Source organism: Carettochelys insculpta, chromosome 19 (assembly GCF_033958435.1).
Source record: "Carettochelys insculpta isolate YL-2023 chromosome 19, ASM3395843v1, whole genome shotgun sequence".
Classification (NCBI taxonomy): Eukaryota; Metazoa; Chordata; order Testudines; family Carettochelyidae; genus Carettochelys; species Carettochelys insculpta.
The window spans coordinates 19,847,585-19,861,584 of record NC_134155.1 but is presented as its reverse complement, the minus strand read 5'-3'; the positions used below and the strand labels follow the sequence as shown (position 1 = coordinate 19,861,584).

Below are 14,000 nucleotides of genomic sequence, written 5' to 3'. Positions count from 1 at the left end.
AGCTCCTACCCTTTCTTAGTGTTTAGCCCACACCACCTCCACAGTCAGGTGAGACACAGCTCAGCTTGCTCAGGTGACTTATTTGCTAAGGCAAATTCACAGTCATCCTCCTCCTTATATTAAGTGGTCTTCCATTTCAGTAGGAGTGTACTTAAGTCAACAACCTTCCTTTCTTATACATTTGTCACCAGCCTTTGGAATTTTTATTCAACATTGAGGCAAATAAGTGATGGAGAAGGCAAGGGGGCTGCACATTCAAAATGAAGTTTGCAGCTTGGTAAAGCTACAAGAAATTCATAATCAGACACAGAATTCATCAGTTATACAGACCAATTTCCCAAATCCTCACTGGCACAGAGAAAAGTCTGCATGGCGAGGAGACTGGTTATTTGAGGCAATTGGGCCATGCATTACAGATTTGCATAGGCTCATGTCACTGGACTAAATGGCCACAGTTACACTGACAGGAGTATGCAAATGGTTGGTCTCAAAAATGCAAATATGTGCTCATTTGCATATTCACTCACCAGCGGATGCTGCCGCTGGCACAAAAAACGCTGTGTAACCATGGTTCTGCCAGCCAAACCCCATCTTTGTTGGCAGCCTCCTATGCCTGGAAAATATCAGGCATAAGAGACTGCCAACAAAGCAGAGTGGCGGGGGGTGGTTATGAAGGCACATTTTGACAGCAGAACCACAGTTACACAGCTTTTTGTGTGTCAGCAGCAGCATCTGCTGGTGAGCAAATATGCAAATGAGCAGCTATTTGCATTTTTGAGACCATCCATTTACATAACTCTGCTGGCGGTTTGGGTCAGTGTACCATAGCCAATCTGTTTCCATTATGCAATGAATGGGAAATTCATATTACTTTGCCATGTTGCTGGCCACCTCAGCGAAGAAGCTACCATAGTGAGGGTGTGTCTACACGGGCACAAATCTTCGAAATAGCCATGCTAATGGCCCTTTTGAAGATTACTAATGAGGTGCCGAACTGAATATTCAGCACCTCCTTAGCATTAGGACGCTTCTGGTCATGGCGCTTTGAAAGTGCCACTTTCAAAAGTGCCCGTCTTGGCGTGGCTACACGGGGGTCCTTTTTGAAAGGACGCCACACCTTTCGAAATCCCCTTATCCTGCTCACTGAGTGAAATAAAGAGATTTTGAAATGCGTGGGTCCTTTCGAAAAGGACCCCTGTGTAGCGGCACCGAGCCGTGAGCTTTCAAAGCGCTGCTGCCAGAAGCATCCTAATGCTAATGAGGTGCTGAATATTCAATTCAGCTCCTCATTAGTAATCTTCGAAATATGCCCATTTTGAAGATTTGTGCCGGTGTAGACACAGCCTGAATGTCTCTTTCACCGTCAGACGTAAAAGCAATATTATGGCTGATCAAAATGTTCCTGTCAAAGCTGTTTTAAGTTGGAAAATTGGATTTGAAATGAAACTTTTCACGAAAAGTATGTGCTTAAGTCACCCTACTGGGTGTGGTTGACTGTCCTATGTAGTGGTACCTAAATCACAGAGAAAGAATGAGTCTCCTCTTAGCTGAGAGCAATCTGGCTTTCAGCTCAAACTATACAGGCTGATGCACTGAGGTCCCATGTTTGAGTCTGCCTATTGATGGTTACATCTAAGTCCTTTCCTGTATCAAGGTTGCAACAGCATGCAGAACAGATAACCCTGACCTTGGTAAAGGCCTAAATCTAGCTGTGAAGTCAAGGGAAGTCCTGAGATGGGCTTGTTATTAGTGAAGTGAAAATGTCTGAAGCATTCAAAAGCTGGTGTCCTAGGGCTTCAGTGTTCTCCAGCCTCAGCAGGCAGATCTTGTGACCAACTCTGCTGTTGTGGAATACCTGTGAAGGGGAGAATTTTGATAACATGGTCTGCAGTGGAAAGCACTGCTTGCCAGCTCTAGGGAATTCTGTTCAAATACACAGGCCTGGTATGCAGGAAACGAGGTGAGACCTTGCACGTGGAGAACTCAGAGGCCAGGGGTAGCTTGATACACATACATATATAAATGCTGTTAAAAACATCTCAGTCGAAATATTACCCTGAACTCCTTTGCCCAGTGGACACCACCATTTTCTCTGCCAAGAACAGGCTGACAGCAATTTTCTTTTCTTTTTAAATGACACCTTGAGATAGGAAGCAGTCAGCTTTTGGGGCTGGGAGAGACACGAAGCACAAGATGTGAACTACTTCTGGAGTGACTGGAGTGAACGAAAAGGAACTGCAGTAATACAAAGAACTATCTGTGCTCCACGGCAGGGCCAGGTTTACCCTGCAAGTAGAACAAGAAACTGCCTAGGACAGGAAGAAATTAGAGGCAGAAAAATGTTTAGTGGGTTTATAATTATTTGAGTGACTACAGGGCTGGAGAATGTTATCCACCTTACAGAGGACAGCTCAAACCGTAGAGCCCTAGCCACAGATAACTGTTATGTCAGAGTGCAACAAAACTAATTTGCCAGTGCTCTCATTTCAACTTGTTATTAACAGTGCAACAGACAGATTTATTTTGTTGTGTTTTATAGTTATGTATACTGTACATATGTCTGGACATACCTATAAATTAGACTCTAACAAAATACATGTTCTTTTTATATATAGGACAATATAGCCCCTTCCTCCTCTCTCGTTTTTACTGTCAGACATTTTCTTTATATCACCTTAATTTAATTGTACCCTAATATGTTTAACTCATTTTTTTTTTTTACATCTGAGTTCATTATGTTTATTTGTCCATTTGGTCTACTTTTTAATTTTTGCACTTTAAAACAAATGTATGCATGCACCCAGAGACATATAATGGGCTTTTTAGTAGTATAAATTTTAAAGTATATTAACATGCAGGATGATTTATGGAAGAGTGATCCAAAGAGAAAACCAATATCTATTTTCTGACATGTAAACTAATAGCGCAATAGAGATTCAATTCAAGCGTATACCCCAAAGTAAAAAAAAATAAAAAAAAAAGTAAGTGAACAAAAAAATCACCACTGCAGTTAAACAACAAATAAAAGATACCATGAGAAGACAAAAGGGCATCCTTTTACATGTGGAAGCTAAATCCTAATGAGGAAAATAGAAAGGAGTATTAATTCTGGCAAATAATGAATGAAAATGTAATTAGAAAGGCCAAAAGAGAATTTGAAGAACAGCTAGCCACAGACTAACAAGAAATAGAGAAAAACAATTAAGCACAGCAGAAGCAGGACACCTGCTGAACAATCAGTGGAGCTGCTGGACACTCAAGATGCTACAGAAGCTCGCAAGAGCTGGGTCTACACATGCATTCCTCCTTCGAAAGAGGAAAGCAAATGAAGCACTGATTTACATATCTCATGCTTATTTGCATAATCTCTTTTCGGCAGAGATTCTTTTGAAAGTAAAAAAGCAGTGTAAATAGGGCTCTTTTGAAAATAAACCACATCTTTGAAAGAACCCTTATTCCTAAATATGGCTGTTCTTATGGTCTGATGCTCACTTTGTGATATATTATGGAAACAATCAAGCCTTTAAACCACATCTAATATCTTTATGTTAATGAATTGCAGCTGCACTGATAGATATTGTAACTAGGAGTCCCTAGTGTACATTTATTGCGGCAGTTACTGAAAATACGCCCATTGATATAGCATAACTAAACCAATGTATACATGGCACTTTATTATGTGGCAATTAAATGTTTGTGAAAGATGCTTTAGCATTCAAACCATGCTTGTAGTATTTCACAATGAGTAGCTCCATCACCTTCTATAAGACTGTGAGAGACACAACCATTGCATTTTCTTTGACAGTGGATTTGATATTTAGCATATCTATGAACTGATGCTATAGACCCGATCCAAAGCCCAATGAAGTCAATCAGCAGTGCTGACAGCCGCCACAGGCCTGTGGACAAAAGGGGAAGGAAGGGTGCTCCCCACCCCAGAACCACTGCCACTGCTGCCAGGGCTCCAAGCCCCTTTGAAATGCTGGCCCCAGAAGCAGTCGCCCCCTTTGCCCCCCTCCATTGGCGGGTCTGAAGGCAATGGAAATGCTTCATTTGGCTCTCGCATGCTTTGCGTAGGCCACATATGCAAATGTTGCAGGACAAGAGAAAAAGGATACTCTTAATTAATAGCTAAAAGTTTTCTGGATTCCTTATTTAAGGTGCCACTGAAAGTATCATGCACTCGATACTAAGGTAGATTTTAATTGATTTCAGTCTTTAAAAAAAGTTGCGTATGCATGAATTTTTTAAACATTCATTTTCAAGAAAAATTGCACATAACTGTAACAGTCTCACAAACCTTAATTCCTAGCTCAATGTTCTCTCCTCCATACACATCCATTCCAGGATCCAGAAGACCTATTTCTCCAAAGAACTTTCTGTTTACCACAAATGAGCAGCCAATCATAGCAGGTGTCCTGTAGGAAGAGAAAAATCAATGGGAACAGAGTTAGCAGCAATGTGCAATTATTCGTTGTCATTTTCTTTTCTTTTTTTAAGGACTGTATGATTACTTAATCATTGGAAGTTACCCAATAACTAGAACAGGCCTGATCCTGAAGCCAATGGAGATTTTGGAAAGCTCCTACTGACTCCAGTTGGCCCTGCTGTTGGAAGTGCTGTTAGCCATAATATTGGAGTACTGTTTGGGAGATATTATTTTGCTTCTGAAGTACGACTGCACAAAATTCAACTGCCTACAGCAGTAGTAGTAGTAGTTGGTGTTATTTATTATTAATTATTATTATTATTATTATTATTGGGAGAAAGGGGTTTAAGGCACTGAACTTAGGAGATCTGGGTTCAATTCTTGGCTTGGCCACAGAATTCCAGTGTGACTTTGGGTAAATTACTTAATCTCTCTGTGCCTCAGTTCCCCATTGATAAAGCAGGAATACCATCATTACCTTCTACTCTTCATTTTTTCTCACATTTGTTTAGAATGTAAGCTCCCCAAGAGAGCAATTGTTTTCTTCCTATGTATTTGCACAATGCCTAATCAAATGAGGCCCTGAATATGTGTTGGATCTGCAGGGTGATATAGGCTGAACCTCTCTAATCCAGCACTCTTGGGACCTGACTGGTGCCAAATGAGAGAATTTGCCATACCATGGCAGATCAATATTGTCTAGCACATTGTCAACACTTCCCCAGCTTACCAGGCTCTTAGAAACCAATTAGGGGTAAATTACAGCTAAACAACACAGAACACCAACAGCTAGGACTGTTGGCTCTAAACAAATTTTATGGGACTGTGGGAAACTTGGTCACACCCATGGTAAGTGGACATCTGGCTACCTAAAATCATGCCAGATCACAGATGTTGCTGGACCAGAGAGTGTCATACTAGAGAGGTTCAATCTGTACAAATAACAACAACATCATTCCAGAGAAGGAGACTATGCCCTAGTAATGAACAACAACACTCAAGTGGCTGAAGCAAATTAATTAAAACATTGGACAAATATTCACACAATCGTTTGTTGCATGATTTTTCCAGCTCCACCAGTAGCCAGAGAGTTATTCTTGAGTGAATAGGAGTGAAAGATTTGACTCCCGGATCCTGAAAAAGTTCTTGAGCTCTAATTGATGAAACAAAATTATTGCTCTCATCAGCTTGAAAACCAGCCAAGCTCAAGGTATCCATAAGGAGAAAAGGGTTCAGAAAAAATTATTATGCTAGTTCATTAACATATGCACAAAAAGACAGAGAAGTAGTACAGTCCCACTGGATAGTTTCCTAATAACTATAAAATATTAAGGCAGTGATGGACAACCTTGGCTACTGAGTGGCCCACGTTAGTGGCCCTCCTTCCATCTTGTTGGCCCAAAGATTGTTGTAACTAAGTTGGTCACCCAGGCTAGGATAGGTTTGCTGACTGCACTTGTGTACCTAGAATTTGCAGGATGTGCTGACTGAACGATAGCAGTGCTTTGATTGGATGCAGAGAGAGCACATGGCTCTCACTGTCACTATTGTCTGAAATCAGCATGTACCTTACTTCACGTGCCCTTACTTGATCTGTGTGTCACTTTAGTAATACCAGTAGGAAAAAATCTACATGGACAGAAACCAGCAGAATCTGGCAACCCTGCACATGGGAAACCTAAACAAAATGTCATGCAGGCCACATGTAGAAGCCTGAAGGAACACATGCAGCCTGCAGGTTGCCCTCCACTGTATGAAGGATATTCACAGGTAGGTGTGTTTACTACTGGTCTGCCTCCCTCCCTTCCTTCTGAGGCTATGTCTAAACTGTAGGCTTCTGTCAGGAGCCTGGAGGTATCCCAACAGAAGCCTGCTGATCAGCTGTATGCTGCCAACATCCCAGTCATCCTTGTTCCATGAGGGAGAAGGGATGTGTCAGCAAAGGGGGTTTTCCTGAAATTTGGCCCCCAGTGGACAGGCCAATGTTGGGAAAACCTCACTAGACAGAACTGTCAGTAGGAGATATGCAAATACATTGTGCAATTTGTGTATCCTTTGTCAACAGTTCTTGGCAACGTAGATATTGCCTGATATTTTCCAGTGTCAAATCCACTATATGTTTGAGAGAGTTTGCCTGTCTGATTGTCCAAGAGCTCTTACTAAATGGTGAAAGCTAGGACCACTGAATTCAGTATACAGCTTCCTCTTACAACTTAACACAAGGTAAGTGTTTGATTGGACCAGGAAAATAAAACCACGCAGAAAAGAGACAGAATCACCCGGCAAGTGAAAGGGCTGGCTGGAGGTGCCCCATCCACATCTAAGAGTGCCTCAACCCCGAACCTCCCAACCTCAGGCACCCTTTTTGCGGGGTGCGCTGAAGCTTCCCTCCGCCAGATTCATATGGGCACGTTACCGGCTGTTTCCCTTTCTCCGGGAGTGAGGGGAAAGTGCACAGTTCGCTTCCTTCCTCTCTCCTGCTGGGGAATGCAGGGGGAGATGAAACTTAATTAAGTTAAAGAACTGAGCAACACTGGGTGAATGTGCCCTGTGTTATCCAAGGGTGTGGTAGACTCACCAAAGTACCTCAGTCTTAAATTATTCCCATGCACAAATAGAGTACTGCTCCCAATATCCTTTGATGTTAGGAAATAAGCCCCGTATTTAAGAGATGGTATTGCTCTCATTAGGCTGAAATCCAGCCTTGGGAAGAGGGACAGCACAAGCCTACGCAGCACTTGAGCCCCCATGTCCAAGCATATAAGCCGTGGGTTGCACAGGGAAGAATTTCACCCCTTCACGAAAATTCTATCATATATGATCACTGGAAAAGTCTTTATGTTTCTTCATGAGTATACGTTTTTTTTCCCTGTAAAGCAGTTGGGTTTTCTGGTAGAAGTCAGGCAACAGGAATCAGAGGCTATGGTTACACTGACCCGAACCCCCAGCAGCAGCATGAAAATGGGTGGTCTCGAAAACATAAATCAATGCTCATCTGCAAATTCACTCATTGGCAGACACTGCCACTGGCACAAAAAAAGCTGTGTAAACGTGGTTCTGCCAGAATCTGCCCCCCTTGCTGGCAGCCTCCTATGCCTCATTTTTTCCAGGCTGATGACAAAGGGGGCGGTTTCACCCACAGAACAATGTTTTCACAGCTTTTTTTTGTGCTGGTGACAGCGTCTGCAAGCGATCAAATATGCAAATGAGTGGCTATTTGCATTTTCAAGACCACCTATTTGCATACTGCTGCTGGCAGTTTGGGTCAGCATAACCATAGCTAGAAAGTCTGGCTTCTATTCCTGGCTCAGCCACGGATATGCTTTAGGCTCCTTAACTGCTGCAAGTGAGACAAGTCACATAACCACGCTATGCCTCAGTTTACCAAGCTATAAAACTGCTGTTGCATTATTTCTGTATCTCACCAAATGTAAGATTGTGGCACTGAGGTTGGGATACATCTTATAGCATGCGTAATCCCATGGAATTTTGAGATTACTCTACGTAAGGAAAGGCATCACTCAATGGCTCATAGAGGGTATATGGCTTCCTGAATTTTTGCAAATTATTTCTATTATTTATAGTCATTATAAGATTTACTGTTGAATCCCAGAACAACTGGGATATTAAATTTGTAAATACGCAAACTATCAATATGTTACCTTAAACTGACTCTTTTTCAGGCAGTCCCAGAGAGGTAGCCATGTTAGTCTATATCTTCAGAAAACAAAAAAGCAGTCCTATAGCTCTTTAAGGACTAACAAAATAATTTATTAAGCAATGAGCTTTTGCGGGGCAAATCCACTTCTTCAGACAGCCATTTTAGCCTCAGTTTCTATAAGCAATACAGTATTTCATGATTTGGTGCGATTCTAGTACTTAAGAATTCAATATCATTGCTTTAGTTGGAGCAAGATTACTGCCATTAGCAGAAACAATTCATTCTGGAACGATAATCATGTTCAAGATGCCAGTATCTAATAGCTCCATTATCATAGATTACCATCAGGAATTAAACAAAAAGAAAAACCACACTTTTTCTGTCACAGAAGGCATACAAGCCCTTTTCTCTACTCATTTCTTAACTGGGAGACCAGCCTGGACACTTTGGGTTGGTCTGCACAGCAGCTTGATTCCCCCAGATGGCCAGTCGCCTCAGGGTCATGCCATGCGACTATTCCATTGCTGAGTAGACTTCTCGGATTAGCTTAGAGTTTGAGCTCTGAGAGCCTCCCAGTCTGCAGGGTCCTAGAGGACAGGCCTCAACCTGAGCCCAGAAATCTACATGGCAATGAAACAGCCCCGTATCCTGAGCCCCATGAGCTTGAGTCGACTGGCATGGGCCAGCTGCAGGTGTCTCGTTGTTGTGCAGACTTACCCTTTGGCATCTAGTTGTGGGGGCTCTGGAGCCTCTCACTTTTATATCAAAATTAGTTTTATGACGTTAGTGACAGGAAGATACTGGGTGAGTTCTGGGCACAAATCTCCCAACCAAAATGTTCACCGATGGTAAATGTGTCATCTACATTTTTGACAAAACATTGAATGCCGGATACCTGAAATATCTGGAGTCTGACTGCTGCTACTGTGACTCATGGGGTAGTTCAGATATCTCATACTCCCCTTCTCCTCTATGGAAGAGCTGACCAACTAGACTTCAAGACGCACTGCCTTCCCACACTAAGGCTGTGTCTATACTAGACCGTAAAGTTGATCGTGGATATGCAATTCTAGCTACGGCAACTGAGTAGCTGGAACTGACCTATCTACGATCGACTTACCTGGCCATCCCCACTTGAGGGAGGTCCACGGGAGAAACTCTCCCACCATCAACCTCCCTTATACCTTGCGAGACTGAGGAGTACAAGGGTTGGCTGTTGACCCCTGATAGTTCAATTTCACACTTCCCCACTAGTGCATGAAATTGAACCCCGGAAGATCAACCATGAACAGGTCAATCTAGTGGGTAGTATAGATGTAGTCATAGAGTCAAAAAACGTGGTAGATCACAGGGGACCTAGTCTGACCAAGGAGCACAGCCTTGGGAGAAGAACAAGGGCATGAGGCACATGAATATAGCACCCGTAAGGCACCAAGTCAACATTTGAAAAATCACATTATTTTATTTCTGGCAAAAATGTTTCAGATTTTGATATTTTTAACAAAACAAAAAAACAAACAAACAAAAAAATCAGGATTTTTCCCAGAAGAAATCCCCAGTTTTCTAACCAGTTCTAACACTAACATCTCATCACTAGCGGCTTCAGTGAGATCAGCTAGTTGCCAGAGACCAAATCTTGGTGAGCAATGTCTCAACCAAAGGCAAAGCATGGTGGGGACGTGTGTTCAAGCACCTGCCACGCATTATCTGCCGCTTGGCTTGTACTGAACATGCTCAGCAGCATCTTTGAAGCTTGATAACTTCAGTATGTGCCCCTCCACTACTGGCAAGTACAGATCATCTCTGGGTCCATCCCACAAAAATACAAAATGAAAAACCAAACCACGTATTGTTATCCTTTTGGACAGTGTTATCCCTCATCCTGCTAATATTTACTCATGTATTTTATTTTATGTACTGTGCATAGTTCCCATGAAAACAATAGAAGTACTCACAGTGCATGAAATTAAGCACATATACACATCTTTGCAGTAACAAGCCCCAGGACCTACTCCCATGCTTTCTGAAGTTAGTGTGGAGTCTTTCCGATGACTTCACTGGATCAAGCCAAAAAGGTCCAACCTAAGTATCAATGGGAGTGTTTCCTCTGATCTTTAGAGCAGTAGACAGGACCTTAGAGAACATGAAAACATGCTTCCATAGCTGTTAATGTCCACTCCTTCCAAAACCTTCTGAGACTCAAATGGTGATGAAACTGTCAGAATTGCTTTGAGTGAGTGTCTTCTGGATACACCACAGAAAACCTGGCTTTTCAGAAGCTCTGCATGAGTAATCTGCCAGAAATTTCGTAGTTTCACCTCCAAATTTTGCTCATTTATACTGCATTGTATATTCATTTCACACCAAATGATATCGTTAACATGCAAAATGAGCAAATGGAGCATTCCTGAGCTCTGTTAAGCAATACAAATGAAAAGCTACATTCTTCTTTGTAACAATGGTTCCTTATCAAATAAATGAGGGCTTATGTGGCAAGCTAGAATTTAAATACAAACTATATTTAATTTAACAGCAAATCCTTCAAAAAGGTGGACATTTAGAACAACAGAAGACCAATCCACAATGAAATAATAGCCCTCAAAGACTGAATGATAAAGGCCTTCATTTTCCCTTCCCCTTAATTTAAAGCATTAGCATGGTTTGTTTGGCAAACACACAGCTCAACTCACATTCGATGCATTTTTTATTTGTCTCGATAACTACTTTTTTCTTTAATGTGATACGAAAAGTAGAAGTTGGCAGAATGAATATTTACAGAGATGATTCATACATAGTGGAACTGTTGGCCTTGTATTCTGAACTCCAGGGCTTGTTTAGTTTCGTGCTCTTATTTCACTTGGCTCTTACACACGTACGAGTGACAAAAGGTCAGAAAAAGCTGGCTGAACTATCCTCAGCATGAATCTCTAAGTAAAAATAATTAAGACACAGAGGCAAATATTTATCTTTGTCTGTTAAGTGACTTTCATATTCTTCCTTTCATTGGTGCACAGTCGTATTCTAGACTTCTAAATCATTTCCGTCAATTGAAGAAACTATACAGTCTAATTCACTCTCCAATACCAGGAGTCAGCAACCTTTCTGAGGTGGTGTGCCGAAATTTGATCTTTTATCCTCTGTGCCATCCGATTGCTGGTGATGCTTTCTTAAGTCACTAATGGTCTGTCTTACAAAAGCTTCATTAAAAAATACAGATGCAGGGCTCTCAGGTATGATCAGTGTTTCTCCACCTTTTTTTTTAAATAAATTACCCCTTTTAAAAAGATATAAATACCCCCAGTACCTACACTTTGCAGACACACCTTTTTTTCAACCATTGGAACATATTTATTGAAACAACTTAATTGTAACTGGTTAGTTGGAAGAAATTGCCTATAGGCAATAAACTTGCCATTGTCCTTACGACTGTGCAAAAAGGATAAATAAAAAAATTAGATGAAGAAAAATAAGTCCATTTTTTAATTCATAAAAAAACTTGAGAAACACTGAGTTAATGTACCCCAGGGGTACATGTACCTGGGTTAAGAACCATGGAGGTAGATGGTGGTTGGTAGGATTAGCTGGTCTTTTGTTAATCCGCAGGCGGCATGGCTTTGAGCAACCTCATGGCTGCACTGGGAACAAGGGGCAGGGCTGAGCTCCTGCCTCCCATGCTGATGAAAATCAGCTTGTTTGCCACTCTTGGCACCCATGCCAGGGGTGGCTGACCCCCATCCTATACAATTAGTAACACAATTAAACTACAAGTTACAATATGTATACAGGAACTAAGGGGTTTTGGCTGGGTTTGTGAGTTTGTTGTTTTTCGTTTGTTTTTTCTTTTCTTTAAAGTGTCATGTCCATACAAGAAAGGGCTTTTAGCGTAAGAAATCACGATGGGCATTGTCATTGTTAAGGCAGTCACATCTAGTGGGCAGAGTCAGAAGTTGTCAGAGGTGGAATGAGGAGACTAGACTGTGGTTGGAACAAGGCCTGAATTAAAGCAGAGCTGAGCCAAGAGTAGTGCTGGATCAGGACCAAGAATGAGAGCAAGGCAGGAGAAAGTTAAGGCCTATGGAGTGTACTGGTGCATGGGAAAGTTCCAATCTATGACATAACATTGAGCAAACATAGCTAACCACAAGGCTTATATACCTCCCCTGAGAGTCACCAGACCAGCTCTGGGTTTGTAGACTGGCTGAAGCCTAGCTTAGGCACGCCTCCTCAACACAGGCAGTTGAATCAGGCTCTAGTTCAGGGACGACTCATCCACTCACAGGCAGAGTGAAGGGGGTATATTGCATATAGCTGGTGTGCTTAGCCTCCATTAACATGCTACTTCAGCCTTGGATCACTCCATGTTTAGCGATGTAATCCTCAGGCCACAATAGGCCCCATGGCCATTACATAGCCCTTCCATTTGCAATAAACGTGGAGGGCTTGTCTGGAAACTCAGCTTCTTGCCCTCCTTTTGCTTCATCTCCCACTCTCGCCCACCCCCACCAAATTCAAGCAAGTATTTTGATTTTGGGTCTCCAAAACCCCAGGAAATTTGCACCTATTATTTTTCGTATTTGCCAGTCTCTGCTCTTTGGGGTTGCACCAGGAGGTGCAGCAAGGCTTGTATGGATTCAGGAAAGACAGGGAAAAATTGTTGAAAAGCCTGCTCTCACAAAACTTCTCGCCCAAAGTTGCATACTTAGGAGATTCAGCTAGTCTGGGAAAATACATTTCAATTCTCAATTACACTGGTGCATTGGGATTACAACTGCATTTATGCTGACTGCTTCACTATCACAGCAAGGGAGGGATAGCTCTGTGGTTTGAGCATTGGTCTGCTAAATCCATGGTTGTGAGCGCAATCCCTGAGGGGCCCATTTAGGGATCTGGGGTTAAAAAAAGGATGGTGCTTGGTCCAGCCAAGAGGGCAGGGGGCTGGACTCAATGAGGACCCTTCCAGCTCCATGAGGGGTGTGTGTGCGTGTGTGTGTGTGTGTGTGTGTGTGTGTGTGTGTGTGTATATATATATATACACACACACACAAACACACCTGGCTCTATATTGAGGCGAGAACAGACTCAGGACCACGGTATCTAGTAAACTTTAAAAAGTTAGCTAGTTTGCTTATATTTACAAAGTGGCTCCCATGTGGTGGACCACCAGCACTTTTCTTCTCTCTCAAAGAAGCCTAAGTTGGAAGTGAGAAAAAATAGATTTTTATAGACAGTTTGTCTTGGGGCGATTTTTATTTACTTTCTGTCATATTTTGACTTCTTTTTTAAAGCACCTGTATGCACTATATATAACCAACATTCCCCCTAATTTTTCCATCCGTGTGAGGAATAAATTTGCTTATGTGCACTGAAGCATGTACAGACATGCACCACTCCTGTCTTTGGGCGCTGTGGGTGCCCTGCTAATCAGGTGGGTGGCATCTGAATCTTGCCTGGCTACAGCTCACAGAGAACACTGAAAATAACGACATCATTGATCAATCTCCTGTACATCACAGAAACTCTGTTTATAAACTTAGATCTTTCTGAACTTCGGGGAACAGAAATGAACAAATCTAGAAAACACAAACCTCCTTTTAAGTGTTAAAGTAGAGTGGATAAACAGTTCTGTCAGTGACTCACAGTAATCTATATTTGAAAGCCTTCATGATCTGCTTTGCAGAGACTATGCACGACTGTTCCAGATGCTCAATAGACATGCACAGTATACGTTGGCTAGTCACAAAATTAAAGACCCACTCTATAAACCAAAATGACTTGTCACTGTCATGCATATGTGTTTCTATGTAGGGGGAGTACACATACGTTAGAGTTGATAAAGAACTGTGCATAACACAGAGGTTTACTCAAGGGAACATGCACAGTATAGCAGAAATCAAATCCCAGCACATGGTA

General features: G+C 42.0%; 1 protein-coding gene across 5 annotated transcripts in view; it reads right to left on the bottom strand.

Moving 5' to 3' along the window:
- The window catches only part of GALNT17 (polypeptide N-acetylgalactosaminyltransferase 17), a 500,944-nt gene that overhangs the window by 275,534 nt on the left and 211,410 nt on the right, over positions 1–14,000 (bottom strand). For 4 of the 5 annotated variants that reach the window (XR_012648117.1, XR_012648116.1, XR_012648115.1 and 1 more), the window contains exon 6: positions 4,301–4,418. Coding sequence is in view for 1 of the 5 variants with exons in the window: in XM_075013719.1 (XP_074869820.1) it covers positions 4,301–4,418 (118 nt within the window). In the remaining 4 variants the exon portion in view is untranslated. Of the gene's footprint in view, positions 1–4,300; positions 4,419–14,000 lie in introns of those variants that run through there. The other variant, XM_075013720.1, reaches the window with a different exon arrangement.